At 55.2% G+C, this 21,264-nt stretch overlaps 1 protein-coding gene across 1 annotated transcript; it reads left to right on the top strand.

Annotated features, from left to right (window-relative positions):
- Positions 1-153: 153 nt before the first annotated feature.
- Positions 154-19,380, top strand: SHF (Src homology 2 domain containing F). Its single transcript, XM_039723341.1, has 6 exons — positions 154-287; positions 7,122-7,251; positions 8,266-8,466; positions 12,949-13,120; positions 13,480-13,599; positions 16,714-19,380. The coding sequence occupies exons 2-6, from the start codon at positions 7,200-7,202 to the stop codon at positions 16,898-16,900; spliced, it is 732 nt and encodes a 243-aa protein (XP_039579275.1). The 5' UTR covers positions 154-287; positions 7,122-7,199; the 3' UTR covers positions 16,901-19,380.
- The last annotated feature ends 1,884 nt before the right edge of the window (positions 19,381-21,264 follow it).

The following is a 21,264-nucleotide window of genomic DNA, read 5'->3' on the forward strand; positions in this document are numbered from 1 at the left end:
AGCCGCCCCTGCCGCCCGGGGGCGCGGCCGAGCCGCTGGCCGCCGCCCAGCCCGACATCGTGGCGGCCTACCGGCTGCAGAAGGAGCGCGACTTCGAGGACCCCTACAGCGGCCCGCCGCCCGCCGCCGCCCCCGACGGGCCCCGCTACGTCTCGCCCAAGCACCGGCTCATCAAGGTGGAGGCGGTGGAGAAGGTGCCCGCCAGCCCCTCGCCGCCGCCGCCGGTGCCGGCGCCCCCCAGCTCGCCCCCGGCCGGTCCCGAAGCGCCCGACGAGCCGCCGCAGGAGGTGAGTGACCGCACACGGGGCCGCGGTGCTCTGCCCGCGGAACCCCGCCACTTGCGATGTCCCGAGTGACCGCGCCGGGGGCTCCCTGCCGGGAGGAGCAGGAGCAGGACCCTGGGGGCAGGTGGAGCCTGAGCCCCTCGGTCACGGAGATGGCCTCGGTGGTCCCGCCAGACTCTTGGCATCCGCAGTAAGGGGCAGGGTTAGATCCTGGAGCCCCGAGGGGGGGCACGGGCAGGCTCCGCGGGGCTCCGTGCCGCGTTCCCCTGTGCCCCGGCCGCACCGGCATGCCGGGCACTCGTCAGCGGGAACGGGGGCGGCCCCGGCATCTCCTGCGGCTCCCGCGGGAGGCAGGTATGATCCCCAGCGGGAAGCGCGCTCGCAGGGGAGCACAGCGCTGTCTGCCGTGCCCTCCGACGCTGGGGCCGTGACCCTGGGCCTCCCAGCGCTCCGTGCCCGGCGGATCTCCCTCTGCCCGCCTGCCCGGGCTGCCCGTGCCGGCGGCGGCGGCCGGACCCCCAGAGATGCCGTGCTGCTTTGTCAGGGAGCCTCAGCGCCTCTTTGTCTGCCGCCCCCCCCCGCCAGCTTCTCCAGGGTTGAGAGCAGAGCCTGGAGCTCTGCTGCTGGCAAGGAGGCGAGAAACATCCCCGGTGAGAGGCAGGGGCTGGGCAGGAGCTCCCCATGGGGAGACGGGCTCAGAGCGGAGGATGGAGGATGAGCCCGAGCGGGGCTGCGGCCGTTGGTGCCGGGCCTCCCTTTGGAGGAGAGGCTGATGCGGGGACTGCGCAAATAAAGGCAGAGGGGGTAATTAGTGCCCGCTGGCGCTGCCGCCTGCAAGACGGGGCTTGTCAGGCGAACTCGACGGGATTGCAGATCTGGCTGGCGGAGGGAATCGCGGATGCAGTCAGTGATGCCATCCGTGGTCCTGGCACTGCCGGGCGGCACAATGAAATGAGCACCGGGAAGAATCTGCTAGAGAATGTTTTAAGCAGATAGAAAAACTTGTTGCTGGTGGATCTTGGGAAGTTGCCTTACTGACTTATTGCTTTTAGGAGATTTCTCGAGTGGCCCAGCAGAGCTCCCCCTTTGAGCTGGGTAAGCTGGCTGCTGCGGGCAGCAGAGGGGGATGAGGAGGGTGGCACTGGTAGTAGGGACCAAAGGAGCCACCGTGGTGCTGTGGTTTGCTGAGGCAGTCTGGATGGTTTTTCCTCTGGAATATGTGTTGCAGGATCAGAGCAGGAGCATGTGGACTCGTGCTGTGATGTGCAAAGGGCTGAGCCAGAGCTGTGGGAAGCAGGGACTGCTGACAGATACAGCCAGGCTGTTTGGGGATCCAAAGGCTGGGGAGAATCTGAGAAGTTTGGAGAAAAGTCAGAAGCTGGGATGCATTTGGGGAAACTGTGCTCAAACCGCGCTAGGCTGAAGACCCTTCATTTTTCAAGATAGGCAGTGATTAGATTACTGATGGTCTTGCATGCCACTGTAGGGAGGAGACTTCTAATTCTTTAGGGCTCTGGTATGTGATGGACACAGAGCTCCAGTGCCTGGGCAAAACCAGAGTAAAAGTGGGAATATTTGATAGTGCTTGCAGCTGTCCATTAATACAGTTTTCCTGGAGGAGCCAGGGAACATCCACCATGTAGAGCAACTGTGTTGGGCTGAAAAGCCCTTTGCAGCTCTCATCTACTGGGCTGAGCAGTGGGAGGGTTCCCCAGCTCCTCCAACATCATGGTGGCTCTTTTGGAAGGTGGCGCAGGAGGATGGAAGTGCCTGCTGGGGGGTTACTTCTGCTTGTGACCCTTACTCTGGGTGATGTCAAGCTGTCCTGGAACAGGGAAGGGATACTGGAGCTGGGCTGGAGCCTGTGCTGAGATGATGGTTGTGCAGGGGGCTCAGTGTGCACAGACTTAGGAAGAGGCACTGTTCCCTACGTGCTGCAGGGACTGAGACTACAGACCTCTTGGGTTGTGGTGATGCTGGAGGTTAAAGGAGAAGTACAATTCTGTGTACAGACAAAGCTGCTGGAGCAGAGAGGGTTTTTGTTAAGGACTGATGGGGAAAATCACTCCAGTAAAATATGCAGCCCTTCCAAGAGAGGATGATTAGGATGGAGACAAGTGGAAAGAGCAGTCACTGGTTCCTGATTGTGTGGTTTGGCTGAGCCCATGTGGTTTGTTGTGGCTGGGGGCTGTCTGTGCTCCCTGGGCACCCTGTGCCTGCTGTAGCTGTCATGCTTCTTCTGGAGAATGGAAAGGGCAGGAACATCTTGGTGCAGGAATCATTCCTGCCTATGCTGCACGATGCTTTGCTGCTGTAGCACGAGCTGTCACATCTTTGCACCTTCTCTGGAATCTGCAGCATCCTGTGGGGATGCATTAGAGCGAGCTCTGCAGTGGCTGGTGCTGCTTTCCAAGCTCTGCTGGAAATGGTGTGGACAGCAATGTCCTCCTCAGTCTGCTTGGTGTGCCAGGCCTTCCCACAGCAGTGGACAATGGCCTGGCCCTGTGCTGTTCACCTGAGCCAGGTGGATATTCTGGAGGTGTCTTCCCTGCTGTGTTTGGATTAGGGACAAGAAGCAACGCCACTGGGATGCAGTGGGAGAGATGCGCTGCTCCTGCCTGCACCCAGGACAAGCTTGAGGTGGCCTTGGGGAGTGCCTGAGGACATCTTTGTCCTGTGCCCACTGGGAGCAGTCCCTGCTGCTCTTGGAGTGCAGGGTCAGTGCCGCAGGGTGTGGGAACAGGCGGTCAGGAAGCTCTTGGGTGTGTGTCCTTCCTGCGAGAGCCTCCTCCATCTGAGTCATCTTACGCGCTGCCGGTGCTGCGCTGTCGGTGCCTGTGCCCTCCTCCTGTGCCCCGGGTGCAGCCCTGGGCTCCCTGCCCAGCCCAGCTGTCCCCTGTGGGCCGTGCACCAGACCCTTCCTGGAAGGTCAGCACTGTGCTTGCTTTTGGGTTTGGCTTCAGTGTCTGCCAAAAGCCGAGCTGCCAGATGTGTAAAACTGAAAGAATTTTGCACCTGATGGAGGTTGCTCAATTTACCAATCTTCTGAGGAGACCCGAATGTGCTTTACCTCCAGGGCAGGAAGCTCATTTTTAAGGTGGAGGATCTCCCCGGGAATCCTCTGCAAACCTCTGTGTAGAGTGAAACATCTTGTTGTAGCTGAAGGTGGTGGCAGGTAGAATGTTTCTGAGCAAGATGGGACAAAGAACCCCAGCTCTGCCCTGGGATTTTGGTGTCTGAACTGTGAATGCTCTTGAAGAGCTGGGATCTGTCACCTTCACTGGTGGGCAGCATAAAAGCTGTGTGACTGTGAGAACCCAGTGATGATTTGGTTCTTTGCATTAAATTTGTTTTGATTTTCTTCTTTTCCCCTTACTTGCTAGCATGTATAATAGAGTGAGACCAGCCTCAGTGCTGCAGCAGAGATCTGGGTGTGCATTGCTGTGGCAGATAAACATGTGAAAAACACTCGTGCTCAAGCAGGATACGTGTCCAGGTGCCAGTGGTGCTTGGCTGCTCCCTGAAGGACTGGAGCTGCCCTGGAATGGTGGCTTTTGCTCTGCACCCAAATTATTTCAAATCTAGCAAAGCTTGTGCTGTGTATAAGCAGGCGATGCCTCCACAGCCGTGTGGTGGGATCGGCCGGCAGTGAGCAGCTCCCTCAGCAGCATGGAACATGAGCAAAGCATGGAAATGCCTGGCCTTGGAGCAAACTGGGGGGGCTTAGGGCACCCCTGGGAGCTGCCCTGCCAGTGTCTGTGGCCCCCTCCCGCTCTTGGGAGCAGCAGTTTGCACTGTGGCTGCTGCTGAGAGCCCTGCATGGCTCATAAAGTCCAGTACTCACATCAGGAAATGTCAGAGATTCAGTTTCCTGGGCAACCGTAATACAGCCCCATGTGCAAGGGCATTGGGATGTGCCCAGTAATTGATCCCTGCTGTTTGCCCCATTCCTGGCACTGGCTGGAGGCTGCAGCCCCTCAGTCTTGGGGCTTGAGGCACCATTCTCGTGGGCTCGCTTGTCCACCCCAAGGTTGTGATGCTCCTGGAGGTGGTAATTGCCTCCCCACCTTCTCTGTAGTTGTCTTCCCACCTGTTCTGGCTCTCTGCTGTCGTATCAAACAATTTGAAAAACAAATGGATTTAAGTTCTCATCACCCTACAGTTGGGAGACCTTGTTCCTATGAAGTGGCATCCTTGAGGCAGTGGAAAAGCAAACCAGTGTGGCAAATTCCCCCAAATCCAAGGAGCTTCCTTCTAATCAGAGCCATTTGCTCTGGGTCTGTGCTGAACTCAGCAAATCACATCCTCTCCCAACAAATTCCATCTAATCTTTGCTGAGTGCCTCTGCAAACTTCTGCAGGCAAAATAACCAGTTTTAGGGGTCTTGACAGAGACCTCTTAGGATTCTCCACCATCCTCTGCTTTCTCGACCTGGAAGCATCTGTATGGGAGCCACTCTGTGAGCCTGCTGGAGCTTGTGCATTCCTCCCTGGGAAGCCAGGCCTAAACACGAGGAAATACATTTGGAAATAAGGTTGGGTTTGATGACCTTTGAGGTCTTTTCCAGTCTTAATGATTCTGTGACAGTGAGCACTGCATGCAGGTTAGCCTCCCAACACTGTCTGAAGCTGCTGTGTATGTATGGAGCAGAGGGAGGGTCCAGGGCTGCCACCAGCAGCAAGGTAGGTCTGTGCCTGTCTAGGAAATGTGGTTCATGGCAGGTTTGGGACTGAGGAACAGACAGCTAACCCCAGGAGGGTCAGCAAACTGCATTTCACAGCCCCTGAGCATGCTTGGAGCCATGAGAGCTCTGCTAAAGTTAGCATTGAGCATGGCACAGCCCATTCACCCACCCTGGCCGTTGGGCTGGTGCATTTGCATGTGCAGGGATGCTGCTGGCATGCCCATGCCTCCATGGTCTTGAGCACATGTGTGAAGATGCTGCTGCTGTCACAGGGCTGTGCTCTGCAGGTGTTGAAGTGCAGCAAGACCCTTTGCAGCTTTTGAGGCAGGGGAGAGGCCAGGGGATGTCCTGGCTGTCTGGAGCAGCTTCACTGATCTCTCAGGCAGCAGTGGGAAGCAGGTCCTGGTTCACCAAAGTCACCAACGACTTGTGTTTGCCCTGGGAAATTTCAGGTGGCAAGCAAAGGGCTGCAGACCCCTGGGCTCACTGCTCCTTTGTGTCCCCCGTGCTTGGCAGGGCCTGAGTGATGCCTGGCACCCCTTGGGTGATAGAGGTGAGAGCAGATTGCCTCTCCCCCTGCAGAGGGGGGGCTGGCTGTGCCCTGCCTGGGGTGGAGCTGGTGCTCTGACACCATCTGTCCTCTGCCACCTGCAGCCCCATGTCTGAACCCTCTTCTGCTCCTGTGGGGCAGCTGGGATGTGGCCTGGGGATGATCACAAGCAAGTGCTTGTGCCCCTGGCATGGGGGGCCAGGCTTGGAGAGCTGACCCTGTTCCCCACGCATCAGCTGCCCATGGAGCTGGGACATTTAGGGAGGAGGTGGTGAGCCAGGCACAGAGAGCCTCGTGTAGCTCACAGGGGTGCCAAGTCTTGGGACTGCATGGAGGTGTTTACAGTTCCAGTTCCTGTTCCCTTTTCCTGCTGGGCTTTCTGTCACAGGCTATTGTTGGGCATCTTGCTCAGGAAGGAGGGAGAAATCTTTTGTTTTAAGCTGATTATTGGAGCTGCAGAGGAATGTGTGAGCAGCCGTGGTCTCGTGGCTGGCCAGGACAGGGCAGCATAGTGGTGAGGATGGAGCTTGGCATCAGGTGGGATCAGGCTGCTGCCACACCATGCTTGGGACATTTGGTCCTTGCTGTGGGACATCTGCAGAGCCCGTTTTGTGGTAGCAAATCCCCCCAAGCTGGGGATTTACATCCTGGTAGGTGACCAGACCCTGCTGAGGTGCTTGGGTACATTTGATTGCTGTGGAAATATTACCTGGTCTTACTTTGGGAGCAGACTTTTGGGCTGGAGGTGGGATGTACAGCTCCAGGCTTCTTGAGGACTGTGGGTCATGTGATGGGGTGCCTTGACTGGGAAGCTGCTGAGATGCTAGAGCAGGTATGTGCCTCCAGAGCTGGAGGGGATTGAGCTCTGGGACATCCCCCATATCCTACTGCAGGATCCTCTCCTTTGCACTAGTAAGCACAAACCTCAGGAATTTAGTGCTGACCTTGTGACATGGCACTTGAGAAACTCCTGGTTCGGCTTCCTGGAGGAAGGTTTTATCTTGTCTTAACTTAGGATGTGTCTGGAGATGCTGTGGTGGCCTGGGAAGGAGTGGAGAGGAAACCATAGGCTATTCTTAGCCCTTTTGTTAGAAAAGCTCTTTGAATGAGTGCACAGGAGCCCTGGAAAATAACCAGTAAGTTCCTAGCTGTGCCAGTGCCAGCTGACACCCCAGTTTTGGGATCTGTGCCCCTTCTCCACCTTGGGAGAGGAAATGTGGCTGTGTGAGGAGAGCATCTGTGTGCCATGGAGGGGTAGAGCAGTGCTGGCAGCCCTGTGCTGCAGTGGGGACCGGGCCAGGGCATGTATGTGGGTGCTGGCAGTTGGGGCCTGATGGTGAGGGAGGGGCAGAGCTGCCTTCTGCTCTGCTTGGCTCCAATCTCAGCTTTCAGGACAAAGGCTGGAGCATTTCCACGGCCGAGTGCTGGTGCCTGGAAAGCTGTCAGCTGCCTGCTGGGCTCTGCAGGGCTGCCACGGTGTGGGTTTGGGTTCTCAGTGGTCACTCTGGCTGCTGCTGGAGGAGCTCATGGTGGGCTCTGCCTTTCACCTCCTAGTAAAGGCAGAGAGTGCCTTAACCCTTTTCCTATTCTTCCCCTTTTCCAGCTGGCTGTTCTGGAGGACTATGCAGATCCCTTTGATGCGGCACAGGTGGCAGGTAGCCAGGCAGGGCTGGAGAAGGTGATGGAGAATGATGGATATATGGAGCCATATGAAGCCCAGAAGATGATGGCTGGTAAGGTGGAAGGCATCACACAAAGGCCACTCTTTACACCTCTGATCCCTGAGTTTGGTGGCCACTGCACTCTGTTCCTTGCAGCCCCCACATAAGGCAAACCTGGGTGATGGTTCTGGTGGGGGACTGCCATTTTGCAGGCAAATTTTCCCAGCTTTATCCTTGTGCACTGGGTTTGCAGGAGCATGCAAAGACTGTCTGAGCACTGCAGGCACATCTCTCCCTGCGATGCTGTCCCCCAGGACCCCAGCTGCTAGGCTGAGTCAGGAGAGACCTGACATTCCATGCATCTGGCTTAAAACTGAGATGGATATGGGAGCTATTTAATTCAGTTAGGACTGGGGCAGAGCATGCTGTGTCTGCTGCAGCAGCAGGGCCCTCAGTGGGCCTGTCTAGGGCTGGAAAGCTGGTGAGCTGGGAGCATGTGCTTCTGAAGGCAGTGCTCAGGGTCACCATGCTGGCTCTGGCTCTGCTCTGCAGCTCTGTGGTTTTCCTGGAGTAAGTGGTTTCTGGAAAGCTTGTGGCTTTTTGAAGTAGTCCATTATATTTCTTGGAAAAACCAGCAAGCAGTGGAGAGACTGCTTGTGCCTGTGGGAGAGACTTTGTTTTGCTTGAGGGAAGGGCGTTTCATTAAACCAACCACTCTGGGTGTCCAGGGGGGAAACCCAGCCTCACTGCCTGCAGGAAATCAGGCTCAGGGTCTGTCCCCACGGACCCCATTTTGCCAGCCTTCCCAGGAGTTGGGGTGTGGGTTGCAGGAAGTCAGGCTCAGGGTACTCTGTCCGCATGGACCCCATTTTGCCAGCCTTCCCAGGAGTTGGGGTGTGGGACTGTGGGGATCTTGGTGCTGTTGAGCAGCTGTCCTGCTCCTGGCAGCTGCTTGCTCTCTCCTCTGCTGCTGCTCCCTACCCCATTTTACCACGGGTGACACTGATCCCTGTCATCTAGCACCGTTTGGGGACCGTGGCTGTGTTGGGCAGGAGGCTGATGGTCTTTTCCCTCTGCTCTGGGCAGAGATCCGCCAGAAGGGCTTGCGGGAGGCTCCCGCCCGACCGCTGCACCTCTACGACACTCCCTACGAGCCCGTGCTGGACATGGACAGTGACTGCCCCAGGCCCAGGGAGTCCCGGCTGCCCGAGGACGACGAGAGGCCACCAGAGGAGTATGACCAGCCCTGGGAATGGAAGAAGGAGCGGATCTCCAAAGCCTTCGCGGGTGAGTGATGGGAGCAGCCATAAAGCAAACTACACTTCTTGTGAAGCTGGATCTTTGGGGTTCCTTCATCTTCTGGGGGTCAGTAATGTCGGTCTCTGCATTTTCATAGCTCAGGGTGTACTTGTGCTCTTGCAGAAGCTGTTTCTGTGAGCAGGGAGCCAGGCTGGACAGAGTGATGGATAGATCTGCCTTGGTAACCTGTCCAACACCTGTGTCCCATTGCCTCTTCCATGCACCAATCACAGCCTGTGGTGCAAATTAACACCCTCAGCCTTGCAGGGGTAGGTTCTACCCTGGACTCGAGCAGGACTCCTTCCTCAGGGCAGGAGGGTACCCAAGGAGCCTTTGTCCAGCCCCCCTGACCTATTTATCCGTGCTGTGGGATCGATTGTGTTTGTGTTTGGTAATGAGGAAATCCATGCTGCGCATTAGCGCTGGCTCCTTGCCGGCGCTGGCTAATTGCTACGCTCTTATCTAGGATGCATTTTAATTGCAGCATTGTGTGTCTGTGCTGCAGCTGGTGCTGAGGGTGCTCAGGCTGGTGGCACTGTGTGGAGAAGATGGCAGAGAGAGATGTGGAAATTTAGGGATGGGGAGTGGTTCACCTATTGGGTTTGGACACTGTGAGCTGGAGATGTGTGTGCTGGGCCCAGTGTCACAGTGTCACTTGTGCTTGGGGTAGCAGGTCCCCACTGTGAGCTGGAGATGTGTGTGCTGGGCCCAGTGTCACAGTGTCACTTGTGCTTGGGGTAGCAGGTCCCACAGCACCCTGTGGGATGTGTGTGCTGGGCCCAGTGTCACAGTGTCACTTGTGCTTGGGGTAGCAGGTCCCACAGCACCCTGTGCCAAGGATTTGGCGTGTCGGGCTCCATCATGGAACACCGTGCTCTGCTGGGCTGGGTTTGTGCTGAGGTGTCTGTGCTCTGGATGGAGCTGCCTTCCTTGGTATCCCTGGGTGGAGGTGGTGTGTTCACAGGTCTGGCTCACCTGTGCGTGCTGCCCAGGGTGCTTCAGGCCTGCTCTGAGTCCTGAGGTTGTCAGGTTGCTGTTCTCTAGGCCACGTGGGACCTGCTGCCTGTCTTTTCTGAAGCCAGAGCAGATCCTGCTGTGTTTCATGGGGTGTTTTTTCTCTTTGGTGATGCCACAATATCTCTGCTGGCCCATTTCCCCTTTGGGGGGTCCATGGGACCCCTGCTGATGGGCAGCTGCCGCTGGCAGGTACCTAGGGCAAGACAGATGCACAGGCAGGACAGATGGCATTGGGATGCTTGGCCAAGACCCCCAGACAAGCAAGTACGTGGAACGGGGTGATTGCAGGCTCCCCCAAACCCCAGAGAGGGTTGGCTGGAAAAACTGATGGAGGAGCAGGGTCTCTCCATTGGGAATGTGCCCCACCTCAGGCCTGTCCCTGCTCGGTGCTGTGGAGGGGATGAGATGGCCAAGCTGATGTAGGGCTCCTGGGAATTTTTTCCTCAGGTCTTTCCTCCCCAACTGCTCTCCTTCTCTGTGGGCCTCTGGTGTCGCTGATGGTTTTTTCTAAACCCTTTCTTTCTCTCTCTTTCTCTCTCTTTCCCACACCCTCCCCACCCCCATCCAGTTGAAATCAAGGTCATTAAAGACCTGCCATGGCCCCCGCCGGTGGGACAGCTGGACAGCAGTGAAAGCCCCCCGGAGGGGGAGGCGGGTGCCCCCACCCCTCCGCAGCACGGCCAGCACAGCTACGAAGACGCCAATGGTGGGTCCTGCGTGACACCGGGGGGTGCAGCCCTGCTTGCTGTGACTCTGGGCCGCTGTGATGCCTTGGGGCAGTGCCAGACACGACCCCCCCTCTGCCCTCCCCCAGCTCCTCCTGGCCCCTTCAGTTGTCGTGTGGTGTTTGTCCTGCTGTACCTTCTGCTGCAAAGAGGCACCAGCTCTTTGGTGCCTCTTTGCTCTCAGCAGCAGAGCTGCTTTGGGGATTATTCCGTGTCGTTACTGTCCCTTTTGTTCTCTCCTCTTTGCCTCCAAATTCCCTACATTTCATGGCTGCTTTTAAGGTCTTCTCAACAACTGCACTGAGTATTTAGCTGATGTTTTCTTTCATTGACTGACTTTTAATGCCCAGGTCCCTTACAGGTGTGTTAGGAGCTAATTCAGATCCCAGTGCTGACGCTGGGGCTGTTTTTCCCCCTCTTCATTATTTAGCACTGCTCCGTTTCCTCTGCTGTTTTATTACCTTGCTGCTTAGTGTCAGGAGGTCCCTGTGGATTCTCCACTCTTGCTTTTGCTATCCTGAGCAGCCAAATCTCCCAGGTACACTTTGTCATCTCAGGTTTGCCTTGCTGTGAAACCTTTTTTGTGTGTGCTGAGCACAGAGCCCCTGGGTAAATCCCCTTTGGATGCTGCTGGCAGTCTCACTTACGAAAACCAAATATTGCTGCTTCTCTTTTAACCCTTTATTAATATTTCAAGGACCTTGCTCTTATGCTGTGTTGAATTAGGATTTTACCAAAAGCATTAGGTGGGGAGAGTTTGTGGAAAGCCATGGCTGGATTGTTTCCAGTGGGGAGCTGGGATGCAAGCTGTGCCTTTTCCTGTGTAGCAGCGTGCAGGGCCTGCCTGTGTGTCACTGACGCTGTCCAGGTGGGCACTCACTGCAGTGCCAGCTGCAGATGTCTGATTTCCTTATCTGCAGCTACCCAGATCCCTGCAGAGCTGCAGAAGATAAAAGCCAGCGTGGCTTTTGCTGCCTCCTGGGTGGGCTGGAGCACAGGCTGCAGGGGATGCCTTATTTTGGTGCTGATGGTGGGGGCACTGGAGAGCAAAGTGGCAGCTCCGCCAGGGCTTTGTTGGGTGTTTCCCAAACCCGTAGGGATGCTGCAGGCTGAGATCAGTCCTCAAGAAGAAAGGTCTTGGCAGGTGGGAATTTTCTGATTCTCTTCCTGCAATGCATGCAGGTGTCAAGAAAAATTAATCTCTTTGTTATGCAGCCTCTTCTTTCCCCCATCATTTATTATCCCCACAGTCACTGACATGCGTCCTGCTCCTGATGAACACATCACTGTCGTTTTTCCTGGTTTTAGCAACACAGAGTCTCTTTTTTTTCCCCTCTGACTTGCCTTGTTTTGTTGTATTAAGTTTATCTTGCCAGAGTTTTGTCTCATTTTCTATTTCCCATGTCTGGGGGTGACTTGAACGTCTTGAAGGATGTCTTCTTCCTCCTAAGGGCTTGTTTTTAATATCCTGTTTAATCATGCACCTGCCTCTGTCTCCCTCTGACAGGTGCAATGCATTTCTTTTGAGCCTGGAATGCAATGACTTTGTGCCGCCAGCAAACACTTGGGCTGTTTGATTGTCTGGCTTTTTAACAATTGCCCCAATTTTTTAAGGTGATGAGTTGAAATTGAAGCCTGTGTGTGATGTACAAGGGCAAGCATGGCTGGTGAAAAGCCAGAGTGCTGCAGAAGCAGGGCTTGTCAAGCCATAATGCCAGGCACCTCCTCCTTGAGCTGTGCTCAGGGTGGTTTATGCCATGCTAAGCTGCAGAGGATTTTAGCTGGGTTTGCTTTTGGCTGCCTTCCCCTCCTTGCAGTGCTGGGGGGGCTGGAGTCCTGCTGACCTGCACAGGGCCTGGACAAGGTATCACTCAAACAGCTTAGAGGATTCCCTGCTAGAGAGGAAAACATCCCTCTGGCTATTTTTTGCCTCCCCATCCAGCAGCCAGGAATCATGGAGAGTTATCCTGTCTGGGGCATTTGAGAAGTCCTAGGGCATTTCTGGGCTGGGCTGCCTCCAGGGTGACTGTGCTGCCACAGTGTCAGCCCCTGGCAGCCCCACGCTGTGGCAGCTCTGCCTGATCAATAAGTAATTTGTGCAAGGGGGTTGGTGGTGCAGGGAGCAATAATGAACTCTTAGGAGGAAGGAGAAGCAATATTGTTAATGCTGAAATCATCCTGCGTGGAAATAACAGGCAGTGGGAGGCCAGGCCCCTGGGACACAGCTTGGTCAATCCCCCGCACTCATGGCTGTGGCTGGGATGGTGACAGGCAGGTGGCACTGTCAGGGAGGTACCTGCAGTCAAAATATCTCCTTCCCACCTCGGGGAGTTGTTTTTTCACCCCCTGTTTATTTGTGCCAGAAGAATGTGTCCATCGGTTCCAAACTGGCAGCTTTCTGTAGCTCCATCTATCTCCTCTTCCTCTTGAATTTGGGGAAGCTCTTCTTTCAGCATCTCACTTAACCCTGTACCACAGCCACTGAATCTATTTTTGCATTAGCAAAACCTCCTGAGCCTTTCAAACCTCCCTGGAAATGTCTTCCATGGGCTCAGCTACTGGCTCCAGGCTGGGCACTGCAATGAGCAGCAGCCCAAGAGCTGCCCTGCCCCTGCTTAGACCAGGGGGATGGGGCAGTGTGAGATGACCCAGTGTGATGTAAGTGGTTCTGGCCCTTCCTGCCAGAGGAAGTTAGGGTCCCAGCCTGTGATGTGTGTCTGTCTTGCAGGTCCCTCGGAGGGGCTGGGGTACGGCCGCACCTCGCCCTGCAGGGAGGAGAAGGCCAGAGCTGTCCTCAGGCATGGCTCCAGCAGCCTCAAGAACACCAAGGCGCTGACAGCTGAGCCTGGCCCCTTTGTCGGGGAGAGGATTGACCCTGCCCTGCCCCTGGAGAGCCAGTGGTGAGTCCTGCCTGCCCAGCATGGCTGCCTGACCCTTCCACCTGCACTGGGGAGCCCTGTGGCCACACCATGAGGATCCCTGGGGCAGACTCGCTTCTTCCTTTCCTCCTTGCCTCCACATTTCAGCCTGTTTATCCCTGCCCCTTGTCTCCCAACCCCAGTGGTGCCACCCCCTTTTCCCTGTGTGTGGCTGCAGTCCCTGGGGAAGTGCTGGCATTGCTGCTGCCCCAGGGCAGAGCCTTTCCCACGGTGTGCTCTGTGCCCAGCACAGCAGAGCCCTCTCCCCCTGCTGCCCCAGGGCAGAGCCCTTGCCATGCTGTGTGCTCTGTGCCCAGCACAGCAGAGCCCTCTCCCTGCAGCTGGTACCACGGGGCCATCAGCCGGACGGACGCGGAGACGCTGCTGCGGCTGTGCAAGGAGGCCAGTTACCTGGTGCGCAACAGCGAGACCAGCAAGAACGACTTCTCCCTCTCCTTGAAGTGAGTGAGCCTGCCAGGCCTGGGGGGGTGTGCACCCACAGCACGTGTGACCCATAGTTAATTGTGCCCGTGCTAATTGGCTGACTGTGAGATGACCACGAGTGGGCAGAAATGGCTGCAGTATGAAGTCCACGCTTTCCTGTGGTGTGGCACAGGTTTGTGGTTTGGTGTCTGGCAAAAGCATCTCTCAAGAAGATCTGGAGGCCCACTGCTCTTCCTTGGCAGTGCTAATAATCCCTCAGATTGATCAAATGGTGTGCCTCACTTCTCAGTCTTATGTGTCTGGTTACAGCTTCCAGCTCGGTTTTCTTCTTCCCCCTTTTCTTTGCAGCTTAGTTTTTTGGGAAGAGAAAGTACACACATACTGTTGATGGAAATGTGGGTACCCATCCTGGCCTCCCCAGCAATGGATCTGTTCCATTGCTCAGCTGTAGAGAGGGCTTTACCCTGCTCTGGTTTGCCAGTAGGGAAACCTCATCCCCACAGCACAGCTTGGTTTTCTGCTTGTGGTTTCTGGGGAATCTTCATATTCTCCCCAAGTTTTCCAGATTCTCTGGATGCCAAAATTGCATGAAGCATTTCTGCATGTGTCCTGACAGGGGGGAACTGCCCACAGCTCCTCATCCAGCTCTGTCCTGGCTCTTGGGGCAGCACAAATCCACAAAATCAAACCTGTTGCTGTCTGAAGATGATGATGGATGAGCAAATACCTTCTTGCTCTTCTGCTGGACAGCTATATTAGCTCTGCTCCTGCCAGATGGGAAATAAGTATTCATTGAGCACTTCAGCTATCCCTGCCCAACAACAGCCTCTTAACCTTGTGCTTCTCTCAGTATACTTTGAGTTTCCCCAGTGGTCTTTCTACCTGCATTGCTCCTAAGGGGTATCAGCCTCTCTGTTTATTTCCCAGTGGCACAATTGTGAATTAGATTGCTCTGTCTCTCTCCACATTTTTTTCACTCTTTTTGTTGCCTTCAGCACCAAACCAGGGCAGGAGCTCCACTGAAAATGCACTTTCTTCCTTCTGCATTTAGAGCTTTCAGATCAGCCAATAAACCCTTCTGGAATAGCTCCCTCCTTTCCCTTTTTTTTGTCAGAATTTTTACTGATGATTTAATTTTTATTGATATTTAAATTTTCTGTGTTTTTTTCCTTGCCCTGGCTTGTGAGCCATTTTGGAGCAACAGCTTCTTCTGGCTGGTGAGCTGCATTTGAAGCTGCTAGAGGTCTCACCATTGCCTTGTGAGTGGCATTAGGCAGTTGTGTGTGTGTTGGAGAGCCTGGGAGGTGGCATTCCATCACCAAAGGTGGCTTTTCATCACCTCTCCACAAGCCAGTCACCTGTTTCTTAGTGGTTTTTCCCTTGCTTCTTGCCATCATCCTTAGTATTGCAACAACATCCTCCTCTCAGAGGGCATGTGTGGCTAGGCCATGGTGTGCAGCAGTATTCCACCTTCTCCAGCCCATCAGGGAATTGCTTGGGCATTGCCTGTCCTTGCAGAGTTTCTGGAGAACCCACAGCCCTGGGAGCAGGATTTTTACTCCACTGCCTTTCTCTGTAGAGCCTGTCCAAGGAAAATCCCCTGGGATGCTTTTATATAGCTGTAAGCTGGCTGTCTGCAGCTCTCTATTATTTTTTTTAAACTATTTTTTTCCTTGAGGAAGGAGGCACAGCCAAGGAGATGGTCTGAAAAACGTTCCAATGCTGACCTAAAGTACTTTGGTGTTGCTTTAAAGGAAAATATGCACAAGGGAGAGCAGCTAGGAGCAGGTCAGGTAGCTGGAAGGATTTAACCCTGCTGTGACAGTCCTGGCTGGTCCAGGTTAGGGAGCCCCATGGACAGGGTCATGTCATTGCCTCAGATGCTGGGAGAGTGAGTCCCTCCTGGCTTGTGCCTCCATGAGAGTGGCTGAGGCCACACTGCCAAGCTTTGTGTCCTTCCTTGTGCCTGCAGAGGTGCTCAGCAGGAGCAGCACCCACCCCTTGTCCTGGCTGCTGGTGTTTGCAGCCTGTTCCCTCAGTCATCTCTCTAGGGCTGTGATCTCATCACATCCCTGAGCTTGTGACAAAGACCTGTGGAGCACTTTGGGCTAAGCACAACCACTATCAGCTCTCCATGGCTCCGTGTGGCAGCGCTCCCGTTCCCTCCCAACTGGGACACAAGACACAGCCAAGCTGTTGCTTTTCCTCAGCCCGTGTTGGGGGGCTGTGGCTGTCTCTCAGGACAGCTGGCTCCTTGCTCCTGTCTCTAAATGGATTGCAAAGCCATTCTGCTAATGCAGCTGGGCTGTCCATTATGGCCCGTCTCCAGCCGGGGGGATGGGGCCGGGCTGTGCAGCCCTCGGAGCAGCTCAGCATCACTGATGAGGTCCTGTCTGCTTTTAAGTCATCAATATTTTGCCGTAATGTGCAATCCAGACGCTGCAGACAGGCTGTGGCTCTCCTCGGAGACGCAAATTAATAGCAACAGGGCCATTAGTCCGTCACTTGGAATCAGTGTTTGTGGCAGGAGCTGCCTGCACAGCCTGGCGTGGCTTGGTGCCCGTGCTGTGCTGGGAAATGGTCTTGCTGTGCTGAGCGGGTTTTATGGAGCCTGCAGCGGTGCCATGGGGAGAGGGGGAAGGAGAAAATCCTTTGGCTGTGGGCCGAAGGAGAAAAACCTGGTTTGCCACGGTGGGGCTGGAGATCTGGAGTCCTGGGAGCTGAGGGGATCTTGTGAGAACCAGAGCAGTTGCAAAAGGGGCTTTGTCACATGCAAGGAGCAAAAGCCACTACCCCTCCATGACCCTACAGCAAGTGCCCCTGCTGCTCTTGCCCAGGGGATGCCTTTCCCTACCACACACACCCTTGGTGGCCCTACACGCCCCACTGCATGGCTGTGATCCCCAAGGGGACACTGTGCAGCATCATTTGCCATGTCCCTCCTTTGATCTGTGGGTTTTTTTGGAGTCAGCCAGGAGCAGGATGGTGCTGGCAGAGCCATGGCTGCAGACAGGAGCCAGCAGTGCCCCCCTCAGCTGCAGGGGCAGGCTGCCTGTGTCAGGAGGGTCAGGAGATGAGGGGAGGCTGGGGCCAGCTCTACCCCCTAACCCTGCCTTGATCTGTCCTTACAGGAGCAGCCAGGGCTTCATGCACATGAAACTGTCGCGGACACAGGAGAACAAGTACGTGCTGGGTCAGCACAGCCCGCCCTTCGACAGCGTGCCGGAGATCATCCATCACTACGCCAGCCGCAAGCTGCCCATCAAGGGGGCCGAGCACATGTCCTTGCTTTACCCGGTGGCTATCCGTACCCTATAGTAATCACCCCCACGAGCCAGGCTCAAGGCTGGGTGCACCCAAAACTGGCCCATCCACAGGGCTGAGCGCTGCCGTGCCAAGGATGGGCCCCAGACCATCAGCCCACGGGCAGCTCGCTGGGCACAGCCGGTGCTGTCGGGGATTGCTGCAGCTGGGCCCCTCGTCCTGCTCTCCCAGGGGCTCCCCTGCACTGGTTTGGTGCTGGCATGGCACTGGAAGGACCCCCTGTGCGAGGAGCTGAGTGGGGCTCGCTGCTGTCCACACCTCCACACCTGCCTCCTTGGCAGAGCTTGGGATGCCAGGACTGGAGCTGGGACCTTGGAGAGTCCAGGGAGGGGGGCAGTGTGTGCGAGTACGGGGGCGAATCATCTGGTAGCAGGCTTGAGGTACCTCCATGAGGGTGCCTAGCTCTGCCCGTGAGAGACAAAATGGCTGTGCTCGCAGGTAAGGAGGCTGGCAGGGGTGAGCAGGACCTGCCTGGGCCAGCAAGGCATGCAGAGTGCCAGGCAGGCTGCCCTTACTGCACCGGTGCTCAGTACTCACTGCCATCCTGTGCCAAACGTGAACAGTGACCGGCCTTGGCCATGTGTGCAGCACCACTGCCTAATAAAGCAGTGCATGGTTGTCTCCTGCTTCATGGGACTGTGTGCCCACATCCCACCCTGAGTGGGGGATCAGTGTAGCAAAACTGTGGAAAGGGAAATTTTGTTACACGAAAGCTTTTAGGGAATTGATTTTCCCTGTGCCGTTGGATACACTGAGATTGGCATGCCCATCCAGCCAGTGTCACCTCTGAGACACAGGGGACAAAGGATGCTGGTGGTCATGTCCTTGCCATGTCTTTGAGACTGTTTGTGGGCAGTCATGAGCTGATTTTGGACTTGCCTGTTACTCCCTGTAGAAGAGGGAGCTCTTTGGGATCTTTTGCCTTCTTGTTTTCCTTCACCTTTCATAAATCTTAGGCAAAGTCCCAGAATTTCACAGAGCTCCTGATCTCCTCTGAGAAGTTACTGGCTCCACTCCTGTTGTTTGTCTTCCTGACACCCTGTCTTTGGGCCAGCTTGCTCCTGTTTTTTTTTTTGGCTGAACCTCTCTCTGGTGCTCTGTACTGTTTCATACATACCTTGCCTTTTAACCTTGTTCCTGGTGTTGCTCCTATACCCATGCACATACATTTCCTCTATCCATGCTTCAGCCTAAGCTCCATCCTGCTGTTACTCCCCAGCAGCACATTCCCTTTCCCTTTCCCCTCTGCTCTCTTTGCTCAGCAAATTCACTACTGGACCAGCAAAACCTTTTCTGTTAGTGGAGCAAAGCCCTTGGGCATGGGGTGAGTTAGCAGTGGCCTAGTGCAGGCTTTGTGAGAAAGCATCATCCTCCCTTCTGCCTGCTGCCAGGAAGAAGCTGTCCCTGCTGGTTGCTGTGGGACACTGAGGTGATTGATGGGACTGTGGGGATTTTGTGTGGGTGGGTGCTGCAGCCACTGCAGGAGCCCTGCTCTGCCATCCGGGGTTTGGGGTTTTTCAGACTCTTAGCTGAGAGACAGCTGTCCTGGCTGCCCTGCACAGTTTTGAGCTGCTGTGGGGCATGGCCAGTGTGGTCTGTGAAGCACCCCGTGGCTGGGAGCTGCAGAAGCCTGGTGGGTTGGTCCAGGATGCCTCAGCCTCTGCCGCTCCTTAAAAGGCGTTGGATTGAGCTGGCCGGTGTCTCCTTACAGCCACTTGGCTGCTGGCAGCTCTGCCTGCCTCTCTCCATCCCAGGGAGGCATTCTGTCCACTGGGCACGGAGGTGACTCCAGTGGGAGGGCTCTTCTCCCAGAGCCTGCAGGAAGGGCTGGAGATGCAGAAATCTGCAGCGATGCTGCTGGGTGCCCTGTCTGTGCTTAGGAGGTTTCAAGTGCCACTTAGCAGCCCTGCTGTGCCCTGATGGCTCCAGTGAGGAGCTCATCCTCTGCCTTCTTGGAAGCTGTGGGTGGGAAAGAGGCTTCCTGTGTCCATGCAGCTCCCCACATAGTGTGGGGCTGTTTTCCTGAGGAGCTGTGGCAGGGAGCAAACTGCCTGGAAGGCAGTGCTGGCTGTGGTGAAATCCTGCTCAAGCAGCCTGGCTCCATCTCAGGAGCATCCCTGCTGAGCACAGGGCTGAGAGGAATGAGACCTGTGGGCATTGCACCAGCTGCCCAGAAGCAGTCATGCACCAGCAGGACTGCCTGCAGCTGGGCTGTGTGTCCAAGTGCTCCAGAAAAATGGCTCTTGGTCGTTGCTGTGGGAATTACATCCCTCCTGAGCCCTTTCTTCTCCAGGCTGAAGAAGTGAAACCTCCTGGTTCTGCCCCCAGCCATCCTCAGCAGGACTCTCTGACTCTCTTCCTCTCTTGATGTACTTGGAAACAGTATCCAGGTGTGGTCTCACCAATGCCAAATAAAGGGAAAAACCTCTTCCTTTGTCCTGACCACCAAAAATAAATATCTCCAGTTCTAGCAGGAGTTTCTCCCAGAAAATTTGAACTTAAGTTCTCTTGAAAGGGTATTTTAGTGCTGCCTTTGCCATCCTGTAACTGAAGTGAGCATTGTTTGGGAATGGGGTGGGTGAGGGCAGGCATCCAATAGGGCTAGAGAGGTGACAGGGGTCCCTATTCATGAGGATGCTAATCCCCAGGAGGGAAAAGGCCATGAACAACCTTATGTGGCTTTAAGGTTAACCCTGTTGGGAGTATAAAGTTAGACCAAAGACCTTTGTTTGTAATAATTCCTAATCCCCTTGTCCCAGCAATGCCCTGTGTGCTCCCAGCTGCCTGTGTTCTGAATCCCTCCTCCCTCTGTCATTCATTGCTGGTCCCCCACAAAGCCCTCCACAATCCCAGGGCTGGTTTAGCATGCTGCAGCTCCTGATAATGGGGAAGGAAGTTTGTTTTGTAATGGGATTAGCACTTGTGGGAACAGCTTGTGCACAGTGTCAGGGCTGAGCTGGTGCAGCCCTGGCCTTGTGCCACTCTGCCTGGTTGTGGGTCAGCTTGGGGCTGTGTTAGCCCTGCTCAGGACTGCCCTGACCAAAATGATGCTCACAGGGCTGTCTCCCATGAAGACAGGCTGGAGGAGTTCAGGCTGTTAAGCCTGGAGAGAACAAGACTCCAGGGAGACCCTAAAGCCCCTTCCAGTGCCCTCAGGGTCTCCAAGAGAACTGGAGGGACTTTGGACAAGGGGGAATGGTTTCAGACTGAAAGAGGGCAGGATAGGCGAGATAAGAAGAAATTCTTGGCTGAGAGGGTGGTGAGGCACTGGCACCAATTGCCCAGAGAAGCTGTGGCTGCCCCTGGATCCCTGGAAGTGTTCCCTGGCCAGGATGGATGGGGCTTGGAGCATCCTGGGATAGTGGAAAGTGTCTGCCCATGGCAGGAGACTGGAACAAGATGATCTTTAAGGTTCTTTCCAACCCAAACCATTCTATGGTTCTATGAAAATATGTAGTTTTGCAGGATGGAGACAACCAAGAGGGATAAAAGACTGATAGAGGGCAGAATTGGAGCTTGCCCACCTGGGAAATGTTCACTGAATTCTGTCCCTAATGTCTCCCACCTGCTAGAAATGAAGCCCTTGGTTAGTGTCAAGCCTCACATCACCCATCCCAGCACAAGTCATCAAGGCTCCCAGGTACCTCCGAGGTTGGAGAGAACCAGAACTGATCCTTGTGGGACTGGGTTAAACCCTCACATTGTCATCCATGACCCCTTCCTACCCCTCTGGCCTGGAGAAGTTCCTTGAAGCCAAGCCTAGTGATTAGTTTGAAACCCCAGCCCTAGCAGGGATGCTTAAGTTACTTGAGTATCCCTGAGAATGCTGTGCCCTGTGTTTTGCCTCCAACCACAGCTACAACCTCCAACTACAGGAGGATCAGATAACAGCTCAGCTGCCAGAGTTTGAGCAAAGGAGAGAAATTTGCTCCTGATCCCTTCAAGTTACTTGAGTATCCCTGAGAATGTGGTGCCCTGTGTTTTGCCTCCAACCACAGCAATCTACAGGAGGATCAGATAACAGCTCAGCTGCCAGAGTTTGAGCAAAGGAGAGAAATTTGCTCCTGATCCCTTCAGGCTGCCAGTGGAATGTGCAGGGTTGCACATACATGGCACACATGTGCACTGGCACAGACATGGCCCAGCTGAATGCCTCCTCTTTAATCTTTTCCTAAAGACCAAATATTTGACCCAAAGGACAAATTTCAACTTCTGACTTGGAGATCACCCTCACTCAGTCCCTTCAGTATGGTTCCCAACATCCTTCCAAACCACTGACTTGCTCCTGGTGTCCTGTTTGGAAATTGTCCCAAGACATCTCTGCTTGGATGCCTCCACCTAATTTTGAGTCTACACCT

The sequence above is a fragment of the Passer montanus genome, unplaced genomic scaffold (genome assembly GCF_014805655.1).
Source record: "Passer montanus isolate IOZ18808 unplaced genomic scaffold, ASM1480565v1 scaffold5, whole genome shotgun sequence".
NCBI lineage: Eukaryota > Metazoa > Chordata > Aves > Passeriformes > Passeridae > Passer > Passer montanus.

What these genes read in the sequence shown, in the direction of transcription:
- SHF (XM_039723341.1), top strand. Translation starts at nt 7,200, where the DNA reads ATGGAGAATGATGGATATATGGAGCCATATGAAGCCCAGAAGATGATG. An exon ending in AGCCCAGAAGATGATGGCTG is followed by an intron (nt 7,252 to 8,265) that starts GTAAGGTGGAAG and finishes TGCTCTGGGCAG; the next exon opens with AGATCCGCCAGAAGGGCTTG. An exon ending in CTGCCCCTGGAGAGCCAGTG is followed by an intron (nt 13,121 to 13,479) that starts GTGAGTCCTGCC and finishes CTCTCCCTGCAG; the next exon opens with CTGGTACCACGGGGCCATCA.